The sequence below is a fragment of the Oryctolagus cuniculus genome, chromosome 9 (assembly GCF_964237555.1).
Source record: "Oryctolagus cuniculus chromosome 9, mOryCun1.1, whole genome shotgun sequence".
NCBI classification, from domain to species: domain Eukaryota; kingdom Metazoa; phylum Chordata; class Mammalia; order Lagomorpha; family Leporidae; genus Oryctolagus; species Oryctolagus cuniculus.
Genome location: NC_091440.1, coordinates 86,864,706 through 86,882,232, shown reverse-complemented (window position 1 = coordinate 86,882,232; position 17,527 = coordinate 86,864,706). Strand labels below are relative to the sequence as shown.

Genomic DNA, 17,527 nt, shown 5'->3' with positions numbered 1-17,527 from the left:
TTTGTTAGCATCACTCTAGCCAGTTAAACTGCAGCTGCTCTTTGTCCCTACAGATGCTTTGTTTTAGTAGTAGATGAGATGATTCTAATATGTACAGCTACTTAGAGCATCACATTAACAAAGGGACAGGAGAAAGTTGTGTGTAAGTCTATTTTTGATGCTTTGTAAAACAATACATAGTTAAACACTGGCTGTAGAACATGCTTTCATGCTTCCATTTTTGGTTATAGCACTACATTTAAGTAGTTTGTCAGTCTCTGTGTAATAAAGTTCTATGCTAGAGTTTGCTGCTTCTTGGTTGTCTTGCAGCTGGTTTCTGATGCCAGAACCACACTGATATATCGGTCCTGTGATAGGTAGTATGTTGTCAGTGTAAAGGTCAGATTAATCAATAATCCATCTTTCCACGCCTTGGTCTTTTCTCCTATGGAGATTAGCCTCCATGAGCAAGTTCCTTCTCTTCTGTTATCTCTTGCAACCTTTTTCTTGGCTTCTCCTGCGAGGCAGCATTCAGCATGTGAGAGAATGTTTACATTGCTCCAGAACTCTACCCCTGCCCCTGGCAGAGGAGGAAGTGTCCCTGGGGTGTTTGAAAGTAAACATAAAACAGTTGTGCAGTTTTGTTTGGTGGACCAATCTAAGTTCAGGACTTTGAACTTTCATAACATTTTCCACAGTGGGACACTGCTGTCAAAGGTAGTTTTGTATGTGTTTTACTGCTTAATCATGTTCACTACTAATGTAGAATTTTTTCGCAAAGCACTTGTATGTGTATTAACTAAGATTTTTTAAAAAAGATTTATTTATTTGAAAGACGGACTTACAGAGAGAGGTAGAGATGGGGGAAGGAGGAAGGGGTGTTCCATCCACTGGGTCACTCCCTAAATGACCACAATGGCCAGAGCTGTGCCATTCTGAAGCAAGGAGCTGGGAGCTTCTTCCATTTCTCCCATGCAGATGCAGGGGCCCAAACACTTAGGCCATCATCTTTCCCAGGTCATCTGCTTTCCCAGGTCATAGCAGAGAACTGGATTGGAAGTAGAGCAGCAGGGACTCAAACCAGTGCCCAAATGGGATGCCAGCACTGCAAGCTGGGGCTTTAACCCACTGCACCACAGCTCTGGCCCCTAAGATTTTTTTAAATTGGAAAATGGGATTTAAAATTGCCTTGTCCTCCTTAGTTGCCTGAAAAACAACCTGGAACTTCAGGGTTTAGAGTCAGGAGTTTAAATAAACGTATCTGAGTATAGTAATTTGTGTGCTTAACTGTTGATGTAGAGAGTATTGTCTATGTATATGTGTACTCTTCTTACAAAATCCCACCCTGCCAGTTTTCTAGAGGAAACCGCTAGAACTCAAAGCAATGTTTGTCACCAGAGTATGAAAGACAGAAAGCACCTGGTGGTCATGGTGGGGCCCAGTATGACAGAGAGAAGCACACTCACCCTGGGGTGGCATACATCCTCACTGTTTCTTGGTGGCTCTTCCTCACCTCTTGCCTCCAATGATCAGTCTCTGCTCAACCCTGAAAACCCCAGGGCAGTCACTGAGCCTGTGCTGGTGGCTGTGGGGTACAGTCTTTCTCCCTTCTCACTGTGCATTGTTGGATTTCTAAAAATTAGCATTATAAATGTTTTATTCCTCCATTGACAATTGTTTAATTCAGTTGATGGCATGTAAATTATTTATCTTGAAATGGTACCTTTAAGAGACTATTTTGTACATAGGTGTTGAAATGAAGACTTTTTAAAGAGCATGAAATGATTAGAGAATCTTACACCTTCTGGAACTCTCTTTTCATCTTCATGTTTTTCCCTTTCCTTGGCCCTTAGCTCTGAGTATAACTTATAGGCACTTGAGGGATCAGACACTGAATATCTGCAAGGGGTGGACTTTGTTTTCTGGCAGTTTACTGTGGCGCTAACAGAACTGAAAGAACCAGCTTCAGCAGGCTGACCAGCTTCTCGTCCTGGGGCCGAGGTACAAGAACTGTAAAGTATTATTTAGGACAGTCTGCAGAGAGCTACAGGTCATTTGTATAGCATAAAATTCTTTTAGGATTAAGAGAGTGATTTATATATCAAGTTTTAGATGAGATGGTTTATCTGGTATGAAGTATATTTATCAACAGACAATGTGCCAAACTTCTACCCTCATTAAAGAAAGTTCTAGAGGTAGAATTTAGGCTCTGTCTTGTAACTTTTGCTTTTCTTTTCTTTTTGTAAAAAAAAAAATTATTTATTTGAAAGAATTAGAGAGAAAGATCTTCCATCTGCTGGTTCACTCCCCAGATGACCGCAACAGTCCCGGGGCTAAGCCAGGCTGAAGCCAGGAACCAGGATATTAACTTGGGAATAACAATTATGTATATTAACTGCATGGCCAAGAAAGGAATGAGGGTTCCAAGAACTTCATGTCCACATGACAAATGTCTAATAATCTGCATGCCTGCAGTGAGTTGGAGAGTGTTATGCTAAAAGGACAGAAGGGAAAGAAAAGTAGTGCCCAGGAAGGAAATATAAGATCGTTTTTTCAAAAGATTTATTTATTTATTTTGAAAGCCAAAATTAGAAAGAGAGAAGGATCTTTCATCTGCTGGTTGACTCCCAAGATGTCCACAACAGCCAGTGCTGGGCCGGGTTGAAACCAGGGGCCAGAAGCTTCATCTGGGTCTCCCACATGGGTGAGAGGGGCCCCAAAATTTTGGCATCTTCCACTGCTTTCCCAGGCCATTAGTAGGGAACTGGATCAGAAATGAAGCAGCGGAGACTCAAACTGGTGCCCATTTGGAATGCTGGCATTACAGGCAGCGGCTTAATCTACTAAGTCCCAAGCCTGGCCCTTATAATATTGTCTTTTGTACAGTTTCTGGGATTTGGGGTGGGGGAGTCTGTTTGATTTTGAACAGCTGTTTGGTGTGAGTTTGAATTTTATCTACTTTTTAACCTTCTTCCACGTTCTCCTATGCTTTACACCATTCAGGCAGCTGCCATATTAGCTTTAACTACAGTACTGGCTCTCTTCCACATGCATTTTTCTAGACTTCTAAACCTCTTTTTTCTTGTAGCTTTCATCAGCTTTGCACTTCACAGTACCTATTCTCTTAAAGAGATAATAAAATATTTTTGCGTTGAGTAAAAGAGCATAATAATTTTGACCTCTTATATTCTATCTAGATTTATTTCTCCCAAGTAAATTTTCAGTAGAACATATACTTATTTATATTCTTAGTTCTTTTTTTTAAAGATTTATTTTATTTATTTGAAAGTGTTACAGAGGGAGGTAGAGACAGAGAAAGAAGTCTTCCATCCACTGGTTCACTTCCCAGATGGCCACAACAGCTGGAGCTGAGCCGATCCAAAGTCAGGAGCCAGGAGCTTCTTCTGGATCTCCCACATGGATCCAAGGACTCCACAGTCCTTGGGCCATCTTTCACTGCTTTCCCAGGCCATAGCAGAGAGCTGGATCAGAAGTGGAGCAGCCAGGACTCGAACCAGCACCCATATGGGATGCCGGTGCCTCAGGCCAGGGCTTTAACCCGCAGCGCCACATCGCCGGCCCCTATATTTTTAATTCTAACAATTGACCTATTAGATCTCATTTCCTTAGTATTGTATAAGTCATGGACTTGCTATTTCCCAAATAACCCTGCCACCACTCTCCCATATGTGGGGAGCAACCCGGACTGGACTGAGTTACTGGAATTAAGACTTATTCTATGCATCTGCTCTCCCACAATATGGCGCTGGGAGAGGAGAAAACAGCTTCTACACAGCTGCCTCCAGTTCAGCCAATAAACTGTAGGACTTGCTCCTGATTGGAGGAGAGCAGCGTACTCGGTGTGTGGGCAGCCGAGTTGGGATTGGCAGAGGGAGGACTATAAAGGAGCAGAGAGACGGCATGCACCAGGAACATCTAAGGGGAACACCTGTGCAGCCCCCGAGAGAGCCGGCCGGCGGTGTGCCGCTCCCCTGCGGAAGTGGGGAAAGTGGCCAGGGGGAACCGCCCTTCCACGGAGGTGGAAGGGACGGTAGCCAACCCGGGAAGAACCAGCAGCAAACCCGGGGAGGGCCGAGCAGACAAAAGAACAGCGCAGGGTCCTGTGTCGTTCCTCCACGAAGAGGGGGAGCGACACCATAAAGTTACTTTTATCGTTTTTATTAAAGATTTATTTATTTTTATTTGAGAGGCAAAAGAAAAGGAAAGACAGAAAGGAAGATACTGATTTCTTTGCTGCTCCAAATGCCCCTAACAGCTAGGGCTAGGTCAAACAGTAGCCAGGAGCCAGAAATGCCATCCCGGGCCTCCCACATGGATGGCAGGGACCCAAGTACTTGAACAATCATCTAATTCCTTCCCAGGCAGAGTGGCAGGAAGGTAGACCGGAAGCAGAGGAGCCATGACTTGAACTGACACTCCTATATGGGATGTGGATGCCCCCAAGCAGCAGCTTAACCTGCTATGCCACAATGCCCGCCCCTATAAAGTTATTATTACTAAGCGATGCTTTTCTTCATAATTTAAATAAAATTTACTATAGCATATTTACTCAGGTCTTATAATATGAACTGAAAATAAATCACTACAGTTTCTGTATCAGGATTTAAGAATAATTTTTTTCTGAGGAATGCAGGATTTTCAGCAATGTATATGTTTAAGATTATTTATTTGTTTGAAAAACAGAGTGACAATGATGAGGAAAAGAGAAACAAAGCAATATCTTTCATTGTCTGCCTCACTCGCCAAATGGCCACAACAGCCAAGGCTGGACCAGGCTGAAACCAGGATGCTGAAACTCCATCCAGGTCTCCTATGTGGAAGGCAGAGACCCAAGTACTTGGGCTATTATCTGTTGCTTTCCCAGGTACATAGCAGAGAGCTGGAACAGAAGCAGACCAGCTAGGATTTGAAACAGCACTCTTACATGGGGTCAACAAGTTGCAGCTTAACCCACCATCACAATGTCAGCCACCCAAGAATAAATGTTTGTTAAAAGACTTTTTTACTTGAAAATGAGTCAACATAACCTACAGTGAGTGAGGTGTCTTATGAACTGAGAAATAAGATTTTCTTCTAGGAGCTAAGCTTTTAAGAACCCACTTTAACCATTAACTGAAGTCACCTCTCTGTACTAATAACCCACCCTCAGAGGTCACCTATAAAATGCATAGCTGCAAAGATTTGAGAACATTGAAATGCAAGCTGAAGGGACTAGAGTTTTATCCCTGCTAAAAGCAGTTCTTGTCATGATAAGTGCAGTAAAATATTGCTCTTGCACTAGACCTAGCAGCTTGATAATGCCTTATAATAGAGCTGTAGTATAAGGATTCAGATCCTGGGCCCCAGAGACTGCCTGGCTTCACAGCAGCGGGGTTAACTTTGTAGCTCTTGTAGCATTAGATAAGCTTCTTGCCTTTTGCTTATTCTCTCCTGAACCATGGATGATAGTTACACAGAGGACTTGTGAGGATTAGGTCCAAGGTACATGATATTGGGGACTGCTGCTATTCATATTTTTCATCATATCACAGGTGTGCATATTAAGTGCTTATTATATCAGTATTTGAAGAGTTTTCTAGAAGCTGGTAAGGAGGGCAGCCTATATATGATACCATATAAAACAGAGGCCTCTGTCACTGGGGATCTGGTGTTCACTAGAATTCATAACACAGGAAGCACCCTCCTCATGTTCTGACCTGTACCCTTGAATGAAGGAAAACTGAATACCTGAAGATTATAGCACTGTTGACTGTTGAGTACACACTGCTTTAGAGCCTGGGGAGGATTTGAGCTGTAGAAGTGTTTAGAAGAGAAGAAACGTTACCTTGTCAGATCCTTCCTCCTGGTGTGAATGCAATACATGCTACCCTAAGAAAGAGTTGTTTCCTGATGTGTCATGTGAAGCTTCCATCTGTTTGCTTGTTGTCACTATTGCAGCACATGGTTCTGGAGGTACTTGTGACTTAGCACAGTACATGTACTAGTTGCATTTAGAGGCTGAGTTACATTTGAAATGCTAAATTACATTACTCTTATTTATACATGTGTAGAGCTATATGGAGCATGCAAGAATTTTGATACTGACCCCATAGACCATTTTATTATTTTATAGGTAACTTGTAAATATCCTGATGTACTTCCCAAATGCCTGCACAACCAGGGCTAGACCTGGGCCACAATCAGGAGGCAGGAGCTCAATCCAGATCTCCCACATGGGTGGCAGGAAACCAGGTACTTGAGCCTTCACTGATGCTTCTCAGGGAACACATTAGTAGGAAGCTGGAATCAGGAGCAGAACCAGGACTCCAATATGGGGTACAGGCATCTTAACTACTAGGCTAAACTCCCCACGTTTTTAAATTTTGTTACAGTGTCAAGACTCAGAGAGATGGCTTATTTTATGACTTTAAAATACTTGAGAACATGGTATGCCCTCAGTGAGTCTGCCAGTAGGGAGTGGTTCCATCTATTGATGTGAGGCAAAGGGATATGAGGATAGGCTTGGAGGAGAAGGTACCACTGACTGGAGTGTCTGCTGGTGAAATTGTGGCTGGAGTATGAGCCACTGGGACAGAGGGTGTAACCTAAGCAAAGCTGCACCATGCACCCAGCAACAGATGTGGTGCTGCCACATCTTAATACAGCTGTCTGAGCTGTATTAAGCTCTGGATTGCCAAAGCCGAGACTGTAAATTTGCTGATCCCATGAGCACTGTGTGTGGCAAGCCCTTGCGGAGACAGGCCCTCACGATGACATCTCATCCACTCTGCATTGGCACCCTCTGACTCCAACACTAAGCCCTTCTGTTTCCAAGCACTGTCAGCATCTTCACCGAGATGTGGAGTTTGGAAGAATGTAAACATATGAATACAGAGGGCTTTTGACCATTCGTGTAGTGAAGGAAGAGAATATTACTAGAAGCTAAACAAAGGCCATTTACCTTTGACTGGTTGCTCGCTAAGGGAAAAGTGTTTTCTAGATAGGAAATGTCACTGTGATTTTTCAAGTGCCCTAAACGACCAAAGCCCTCAATCCTGACAGATGGAAGTCCAGTTCAGTCCATTCTTTGTCTTCAGTCAATCCTGTGGCTTCCCAATATGACCCAGAGTTAGATGACTGTAAGGATGTTTGGACCAATACACCCTGTTCACATGTGGCCCTTGCAGGAGACTGCGCAATCAGGAACCCGCAGGCATCTGTTCCTTTCACCACATGTGTTCCCTCAGGAGCCACATTATTGCTTTTTCTCTTGTGTTTTTTTTTTCTTTCCCCAGCTTCTTTGTCTTGCCTCTTCTTGCATCTCAACCACCATCTATTCTGGCTACAGATAGTATTTGTTTTTTTTTTTTAATTAATTTTTATTGACAAAGACTATGTATAATTATCATGATGTTTATATATCATAGAATAGATAAATCTAGCAAATTAACATGCATTACTTCACAATATTTTTTGTAGTAAGAGCACTTAAAATCCATTCTTTAGCAAATTTCAAGGATACAACACATTGTTATTAACCATAGTCACTATAGATCTCTGGAAGGCATACTTGAAGTTTTATATCCTTTGACCAAGATCTTCCTCTCCCTGCCAGTCCCTGATAACCAGTTTTTTATCTGCTTTTGTGGATTCAGCTTTTTCAGATTCCACGTATAAGTGAGATCATGCAGTATTTGTCCTTCTGAGCCTGGCTTATTTCACTTAACATGATGTCATCCAGGTTCATCCATGTTGCTACAATTGGCAGGATTTCTTTTTGAAGGCTGAATAGTATGTATCACATTTTTTTTTATCCATGCATTCTTTGGTGGACATATAGGATGACTCTGTATCTTGGCTGTTGTGAATAATACCTCAGTGAACATGGTAGTGCAGATCATGTTGGGATTGCTGGATCATATAATAGTTTTAATTTTTTGAGAAACCTCTATATTATTTTCCAAAATGATTGTATTAATTTAAATTCCCACCAAAACTGTAAGGATCCCCTTTTCTCCACATCCTCACCAATACTTATCTTTTTTTTTATTATAGCTATTTTTTATAGAGAGATGTCTTTTTTTTAAACATTTATTTATTTATTTGAAAGGCAGAGTTACAGAGAGGCAGAGAAAGGGGGGGGAGGGGAAGAAGAGAGGGAGCGAGAGCAAGCTTCCATCCACTGGTTCCCTCCCCAAAAGGCTGCAACAGCCAGAGCTAGGCCAATCCAAAGCCAGGAGACAGGAGCTTCTTCTGGGTCTTCCATGTTGGTGCAGGGGCCCAAGGAGTTGGGCCATCTTCTACTCTTTTCCCAGGCCATACCAGAGAGCTGGATCGGAAGTGGAGCTGCCGGGACTCGCCACTATGGAATACCAGCTCTGTAGGCGGCAGCTTTCCCTGCTATGCCACAGTACTGGTCCCTCCATTTTTAAGTCTTTGTATTCTTATCATGTTGCACTCACTCCAGAACTCCTTCCTTCCCCCAGATGTTAACTTAGTACCTACCATGTGCAGGCATAGGAAGAACTAAGATGAAAAATAAGTTCTCTAGATTAAGAGTATAGTCAAGTAAAAAATTAGCTATCCTATTTCTTGAGTTTCGTATAAAATGCAGAACAGTTGGATCCCAATAAAACTGGCATCCTCACGTGTGCCAGGTAAAGTTTTATCAGCTGTTATTCAGTGCTGGTGATAGTTTTCAGTGAAATCAAAACTAAGGAAGAACCAGCCTCAAACTGGAAGGTGCCTCATAATAACCCTGTGAGGTAACTAAGAATTATCATCTTCGTTACAGAAAGCAATCTGCAATATCCTGATTTTTCACCATTGCTTAAAATACCTTTGTCTTTCTCTTTGGTCTATGTGGGCATGAAATCAAAGGTCTTGTTAAAATGCATATTCCTCCATCATCCTCTAGCCTTTTACTGGCAGAAGTATTTTCAAATATTAGGCAACTTTTTTTAATGGCTCTCCCTGTTTTTTTTATTATAAACTTTAAAATATTGAGGGGCTGCTGTTACCATAGAATAGGTTAAGCCACCACTTGGTGACACTGGCATAGCAGAGTACTGGTTCAAGTGCCAGCTCCTCTGCTTCTCTCCAGCTCTTTCCTAGCATGCTGTGAAGCAGCAGATGATGGCCCAAGTACCTGAGTTTCTGCCACTCACATGGGAGATCCAGGTGGAGTTCCTGGTTCCTGGCTTTGGCCTGGCCCAGTCCTTGCTGTTGTAGGCATTTCAGGGGTGAACCAGTGAATGAAAGATTGATCTCTCTCTTTCCTACCTCTTCACTCCCTCCTTGCTCTATCACTGCTTTTCAAACAAATCTTTAAAATTCAAAAATATTAGAATGAATTATCTACATTCTCATGTTATAACCAGTGTATGTAAATGTACATAAACTGGTTTTTATTTACTATGCAGTCCCTAGTAGTGAGACTTTTTAGGGGAGGGCCTTTGCTCACCGGGTAAATCACAATTTTACAGAGTGAGGACTTAATAGAGGCTGGCTAAATTTAACATAATTTATGGAAGTTATATTCTAGTGCCTTCATCTTAAGATCTATGAATAATTTCATTTCCAAGTGACCCCAATGTTCCTGTTGAGTTTTACATGGTCACAAACCTTTTCTGAAATTTGAATTTTCTGACCTTTCTTTGTAACTAATAGATTCCAGACAATTCCAAATTTTATTGAAATGAAATAAGGTTATTCTGAATTGTTTCTTCTGTGTCTAAAATCAAAGTAGTAAGGCTGTAGAGCCTGTACTTTGTCCTGTGTTTTCTGCAGGTCCACACAATCACTAACCCACTAGTTACTCCTGGCTGCGTGTGAGCCTGTGGGCAGCTGTTGGCACATGTCTAGCAGTGATCCCATCATCTGTCCGCATTTTTTTAATCAGAATGTTCTGTGGTCTGACATAAAATCCGACTAGAGATCAAGTAAATGTTCCATTTTTCTCTCCAAATCTTATCGCTCCGTTAGAGGAAGAAATTTAGATGGCTGTAAGTAGTAACACTTCTCTCACATTCTGCCAGTGCTTTGATGGCCAATGTGGTGGACAGCGAGATTGTCAACTGGCCACCTAAGGCACCCACAATGGGCAGGGCTCCTCAGATGACTTCCCAGTCAGCAGCAGCAAATGGGGCTGCACTTTTCTAAGACATCTGTGTTCTTGTCACCAGGTAATGCCTGTTTGAACACATCAAGAAGAGAGTCATCTTAAACAATTCTCTTATTTGAACCTGTTTTCCTATCCCTCGTGTGATACATACTGTACTTCGCAATGAATGATCAGAGGTGACCTTTTGAAGACTGAAGGAGGCATAAAATGAGGAATGCTTCTAATATTCAGCCCTGTGTTGCTAGCTGTCCTTCACCATTTAGCAAGAAGGTGTATGTGGGTCCATCTGAGTCTCGGTCATTTTTGAGTGGTTTTTTGAGATTTCATTTCTCTGGTTTCATTCCTTCACACTTCTTCTGTGCTCTATATTCCACCTTAGGTATAGCTCTCAGCTGATGCAAGTGAAGAAAAACAAATACAGACCTAGATAACTCAAAACTAATTTATTTGGCTTTGGATTTAAGAAGGTTTTGCATCAGCTTTGCATCCCCACTTGGGTTTTATTTAAGCTGCTGTTATGATCAGTTGATGTTCCTTAAGCATGTACCAGCTGGCTAATGGAATGAGTAAGGAAGCCTGAGAAAGCTGAACTATAGATGTGAAATTGGCTGTAGATAATGCACACATGGATCATTGGAAATTAACTGTAGTTTGTGACTGTGCCCAGAAAACTGATTAATAATCCAGCTTTCTTGGTCTTCGTTCCATGGAACATGATATTCTAATGTAATTAATTTGTTTTACAAAGAAACCTTTACAATATTTAAAGGAACCAAGTTTAGTATATTGAGAAATAAGTTTATATCTGAATAATTTTAAGTGTTTAAGTCTTGTATGTATTTCTTGTACTTTAATTGCAATTTATATTTGTTTCATCATCTCATTATAAACTATCTTGTTTCATGCACATTGTTATTCCATACATAATCTTTCATGATTTAAATATTTAGCCCCTGTGATAATTTACTGTTTCTTTACCCAAGAATTCATTAGCGAGAGTTCCAGAAGAAATAAGAGATGCCATGGTTATGGGGAAATGATCCAGCCTTTGTCCCTTTGTTTTGAAGCTGGGGATGTTTCCTGGTCAGAAGACACAACTGCTAGAAATGGTGGCTTTCCTCTTTGGAAATAGAACTCTGCAGAGCAAGCTATGCAGGAGAATTGTGGGTGGGAAGCAGGGAATGCTCAGCATTCTTAGAACAAAGCAGTGAGCTGTCCTCCATGTCCTCCGTGACCCTGTCCCTGGTTCTCTCTGAAGGAACACAGAAGCAGTGGCAGTTCTGTTAGGCCCTTTCCCCCCTTACTCATTTTATTTTTTCGTCTTTTAGTGATAAAGAGAAAACAATTTTTCTAGGATATGCTGTGCAAATGTTTGTGGGAGAAATAGTATAATAAAAGATCAGAGAATACGTAGCCTTAAAAACATGGGTTAAAAAAAAAAGGGCCAGCACCGCGGCTCAATAGGCTAATCCTCCACCTAGCAGCGCTGGCACACCGGGTTCTAGTCCTGGTCGGGGCGCCGGATTCTGTCCCGGTTGCCCCTCTTCCACGCCAGCTCTCTGCTGTGGCCCGGGAAGGCAGAGGAGGATGGCCCAAGTGCTTGGGCCCTGCACCCCATGGGAGACCAGGAGAAGCACCTGGCTCCTGCCTTCAGATCAGCGCGGTGCACCGGCCACAGCGCGCCAGCCGTGGCAGCCATTGGAGGGTGAACCAACGACAGAAAGGAAGACCTTTCTCTCTGTCTCTCTCTCTCACTATCCACTCTGCCTGTCAAAAAAAAAAAAAAAAAAAAAAAATGGTTGATGGAGCAGGTGTTTGGCCTAGCAGTTAAGTTGCCCCTATCCCGTATCAGCCTGAATTCCATCTCCACCTCTGGCTCCTGACTTCAGCTTCCAGCTAATGCAGCTCAACTGCATTATAATGAGGCTCAACTCATTGGGTTCTTGCCACCGGTGTGGGAGACCTAGATGGTGTTCCTAGCTCTTGGCTTAGGTCCCAGCACCAGGGAGTAAACGAGCAGAAGGGAGTTCATGCACATCCTCATTTCTCTCTCTCTCTCTCTTCTCAAATAAATAATTAATTAAAAGGGGAAGAGGTATTAAGTGTTGTTTGCTTTGTTCCTCCCCCTCCTCCTCCCTGATCTTTGACGTTACTTTAGAGGAGTTGGTCATTGTCCCTGAATATCACTTTTTTGACCTGTGAACAGGTGGCAGTAACTATGGAATTATGTTCAGATGGGATGGTACTTCATAAACATGAAGTTCTGTACCATCATTTGTTGTTGATAAACCAATTATAAATTCCCAACTACTCTGAGTATGTCTCAGCCATAGGAAGGGGACCATGTGTGCCATGTCTGCCTTGAACTACAACTAAGCCACTTTTGCCAACCAGAGGACCCGCTGGGTAGCTGTCCCCACCCACTCTCTGCCGCTCCATGTAGGATCTTTCATCTCTGGGAAATGGTTAATTCGTTTCACCTCAAGCAGTCTTTCTCTTTTTGGTTGTACTTGTAAATCGGGAGGCATCTTCACGTGTGCCAGGTAAAGTTTTATCAGCTGTTATTCAGTGCTGGAGATAGTTTTCAGTGAAATCAAAAGTAAGGAAGAATCAGCATCAAACTGGAAGGTGGCTTAGTGAGTAATGTTTTTTGTAGATGTACAACATTTTAACTCTGTTCTGATCCAGGTAGGCTCTTGTAGTCTGTTCTTGAGATCTGGCAAACTTTTTAACAGTCTTTTGTGTTAAATGCATTCTAGTTTACTTGTAATTAATACATATTTTGTTTACGGATACATATTTTTGTAAACTGCCCAAACAGATTTTGTTGGTGATTTTTTAACCATTCCCTTTGTCTGCCAGAGAGCACATGGGTAGCTTTAAGTATGATTAATTACCTGCTTTTACTTAGAAACTACCATACTATTTTGTGGAAGGGAGAGAGTTATATTTGGAGTATTTGTGCCCTTTAATTCTGTACTTAACATCCATAAGGGTGAAGCAAGCTCTCTGTGGTGCTAGATAGGAAGAATTTTATGATCTATTGAATGAGACAGAATCTCCAGATTCTATCAGGAGGGCACATCATTATTTTAAAGAGCTAGAAGAAGGATGATGGATGATGTGTGGTAATCAGATCCACTTACCTCTCTGTGGTATCATAAGGCTGGTCTGTGAAATGTGAGCTGATGGGGTGAGCCTAGGGGTAAGACGGTTGCACGCATTGGTAGACAAGCGCCTCGCTTCTTCGTTGATTCTCCCAGGAGGTGCCTGAAACTGTTGAACTGCAGAGTTAAGAGGCATTTTTAATAAATCAATAAGAGTTTATAAATATATGTGAGTTCTATAAAAACAAGCAGATGTATGTGTTAAAGATTAAGAAAGTGGTAGAGTAGTTTGAAAGTGTTAGGAATAGGGAGGTAAATACCTTTGTGTATATCACAGTAATATTCCAATCAGGGATGATCAGGTCACTACCCCTAGCACCTTGCACAGTAATTCACACATAGTTAAGTCTTAGAATATGACTGGTAACTTTTCTGATTTTCTTTTACTACTTTTTAAAGACTGCACAAATAGGGTCAGTAGTTAAGACGCCAGCCTGGGTTTGAATCCTGGCTCCACTCCCAATTCCAGCTTCCTGATAATGCAGATCCTGGGAGGCAGCAGATGACAATTCAAGTAGCTGAGTCCCTGCTACCAATCTGGCAGACCTAGATTGGAGTTTCCAGCTCTTGACTTCAGCCTGGCTCAGCCCCACACCTTACAGACATTTGGGAGGTAAACCAGTGCATGAAAGAATGTGTTCTTACACTCTTTTTCTGCCTCTAAAATAAATATTTTTAAAATGACACTAATAATACAGGTCCATTGTAGAGAAAATAGAAAATGCAGAGGAGCAAATAAGCGAAGAACGTCAGCTAAACTCATCTTACCATTTTGATAACTTCCCTCCAAATGTTTTTCCATATAATGTATACATTAAATAAATTTAAGATTTCTTCTATAGATATTGTTTTTTTAAGATTTATTTTTGTTTATTTGAAAGAGTTACAGAGAGGGAGAGAGAGCGAGGTCTTCCATCTGCTGGTTCACTTCCATCACTGGTTCCCCAAATGGCCACAATGGTTGGAGCTGAACAGATCTGAAGCCAGGAGCCAAGAGCTTCTCCCAGGTCTCCCATGAGGGTGCAGGGGCCCAAAGACTTGGGCCATCCTCCACTGTTTTTCCAACCAAGTGCATTAGCAGGGAGCCAGATAAGAAGTAGAGCAGCCAGGAATCGAACCAGTGCCCATATGAGATGCCAGTGCTGTAGGCTAGGGCTTTATCCCACTGTGCTGTAGTACTGGCCCCTATATATACCTTTTTATAATCAGCTTTAAATACTAAATATGTTATGAATATCTGTCTAAGCATTCATCTTTATTTTAATTATTGTGTAATTTTCCATTTATGTGAATAGGCCATGATTTTTCTAACCAATCCTTCACTAGTAATTGCTTAAGATTTCTGTTCTTTTTCTTTAATTGTTAACAAGTTTTTTAGTGAGTATCCTTGTACATACACTTTTGCATGCTCACTTGAATATTCTCTTAGGATAAAGTGGAATTTGGGGGTCAACAGAAACATTGTTGAGTTAATCGGCACTTCTTTGAATAATAGTGAATTTGGACATTTTAAAATATAGTGTATAAGCTTTTCTTTAAGATTCCCTAGAGGAGCGTCTTGAGAAGGAAAGACTTTATTATTTTTTTAAAGATTTATTTATTTATTTGAAAGTCAGAGTTACACAGAGAGAGGAGAGGCAGAGAGAGAGAGAGAGCACGCTCTTCCATCTGATGGTTCACTCCCCAGTTAGCCTCAGCGGCCGAACTGCACCAATCTGAAGCCAGGAGCCAGGAGCTTCTTCCAGTCTCCCACATGGGTGCAGGGGCCCAAGGACTTGGGCCATCTTCTACTGCTTTCCCAGGCCATAGCAGAGAGCTGGATCAGAAGTGGAGCAGCCAGGTCTCCAACCGGCACCCATGTGGGATGCCAGCACTTCAGGCCAGGGCGTTAATGTGCTGCGCCACAGCGATGGCCCCAAGACTTTATTTTGAATCACAGTTTGGAGGTTCACAGCTCAGGATCGGGAGGCCTCATTAGTCTGGCATCTGGCAGAGGCTGGCAGTGGTGGAGCTGGTGCAGAGGAACCACCTCAGGGTGAGCCAAGAAGCAGAGACAGAAGTTAGGTGAACTCAGCTTACATAACCATGCCTCTCTCAAGAACTCCTTTCTGAGGACAAGCCCCCAGTGACCTAAAGACTTCCAGCCAGACCCACCTCTCAGATGCCATAACTAGATCAAATCCACCTTTAATTCATTAACAGAAGACATCAAACTTTAAACATCTGCATGAGTTCAGAGACCTGTTCAGTCCATGATATATGGATATACACACATGCACATCTGGCCATTCATGTCTTCAGCTATTCTTCAAGTTAATAACAAAAGAAATAGAATTTTTATATGATTATTAAGAATACATGGCTTAACGGTCTCAAGTTGGAAATTTTTTTCCATATTGTCCTTTTCTACCTCTTTCATTTTCTTTTCAGTGTTTATTCTTTTCATATAAAAAGTTTCTTACTAATTTTTGTGTTCAAAACCCTCAAGCATTTTAAAAAATTTTGCCCCATGATGGTGCTTCAAAAATCAGTTCCTTTCCCAATATCCTATTTATGGAGTGAGTTGATTTTCAGAAATTTTAGTGTGGTGACTGCCTCTCAAATTTCTTCCTTTTTCCCATCAGGAAAGCGATAGAAGAACTGCTAAAGGAGGCAAAACGTGGGAAAACTAGAGCAGAAACAATGGGACCCATGGGTTGGTAAGTTGTTAAAACTTGAACATCAAGGAGAGAAGTGTTGGCTGGGATTGTAAATATGCGAATCCTTAGCAGATGGAGGCACATAAAACAGCAGGAGTAAAGGAGACCAGCCACAGGTGAGTGTGCAGTAACAACACTGCTGAGGGCCGGATGCTGAGGAGCTGGAGTAGCGTGGAGAGGTAGGCAGCAGGCTGTGCATGGAGAATGTGCATCCTGCTCTGTCTTCCCTCTGTTTCACAGCCCCCAAGAGACACGCAGACACCACCAGGCCCAGAAGCACCCATATGAGAGCAATAGTTTTTCTGCTGTTGTGGTTCAAAAAAATTAAAATTTATTTTAAAAATTTAACTATATTTGATTATATGATAATTCAGGCACATACAACTAAAGTTTACTTTTGCACTTTCCATACATAATGGAGCTTCTTAATACTTAATAAATAAATAATGTAAACCAAAGAATTTAACCTTGAAAATTAATTCTACTATTTTAGGCACTACTTTAACAATAGCATTTACATTCAATAAATACATGGAGTCTTCAAGCAGTTCATGGAATGTAAATTATGAAAAAAAACTATGTATAAATTTCAAACTTTTATGCACTTTTAATTCTACTTTTCCCACAAATTTTTTGAAGTATCCTCATATGCTGATTTTAGATATTTTATATTTAATTAAAAATGCATTATAGTGAACTATTATAATTGGTATTCCTATGCTGAGAATGATATATAATAGGATAAAACAAATAAGTATTTATTCTCTAATAAATACCATTATTTTCCATGTAGAAGAAATACAAATATATGGAATAAAGTAGAAGTAAAATGTTCTAATTTTAAATGTGGATTGGAAATATTGTTATGAAATTGTGCTAGATTTTCTCCTTAAAAAGAGAGAGGGAAAAATAATGGCTTTTTTCTACCTCTGTGCATTGAAAAATCCTAGAAATGATGACTGACAACCACTCAGTAGGAGTGAGCACTCAGTGTGCCTACATTGTATTATAAAAACAGTTTCTGAAAGGAGGCAGGAATCCTTAGAGCACTAACTGACTGCAGGTTGAATCAGTGTCCAGAGTTAGCTGAACTGCAAAGTTAAAGGTCACATTCCCCAAAACTGCCCTCGCTTCTTGGACCACTGCAAGTTTAGGAGATCCTCAAAACTCTCCTCAGCTTCAGTTATTTACTGGAAGACCTCACACAATTCACTAGAGCTCAGAATCAGGCTAAGATTCCCAAAGTGCCAAGTCTGAGAGAGTTTCTAAAAGCAAAGGCTCTGCTGTGCTCTCCTCCATGGAATCAGGACCTCTACCTGCCCAGCACCAATGTGTGATGATGCACATGGAGTATTTGCCAACCAGGGAAGTTCACCTGAGCCTCAGTGTTCAGAGTTTCCGTAGGGGCTCCATTACCTGTTGGTTGATTGAGTGGGGTAATGACTGAGTGACTACCTAGTTGATCCCAGTAGCCCAAAGCTCTCACCTTCATCACCTGGTTAGTCTTTCTGACATGACCAGCCCCCCCATTTTTTTTTAAGATTTATTTTATTTCTTTG

General features: G+C 41.5%; 1 protein-coding gene across 1 annotated transcript in view; it reads left to right on the top strand.

Annotated features, from left to right (window-relative positions):
• The window catches only part of POLR1D (RNA polymerase I and III subunit D), a 53,000-nt gene that overhangs the window by 16,064 nt on the left and 19,409 nt on the right, over positions 1-17,527 (top strand). The window contains exon 2 of the mRNA XM_051834138.2: positions 15,894-15,968. Within this exon, the coding sequence (XP_051690098.1) occupies positions 15,894-15,968 (75 nt within the window). The remainder of the gene's footprint in view (positions 1-15,893; positions 15,969-17,527) is intronic.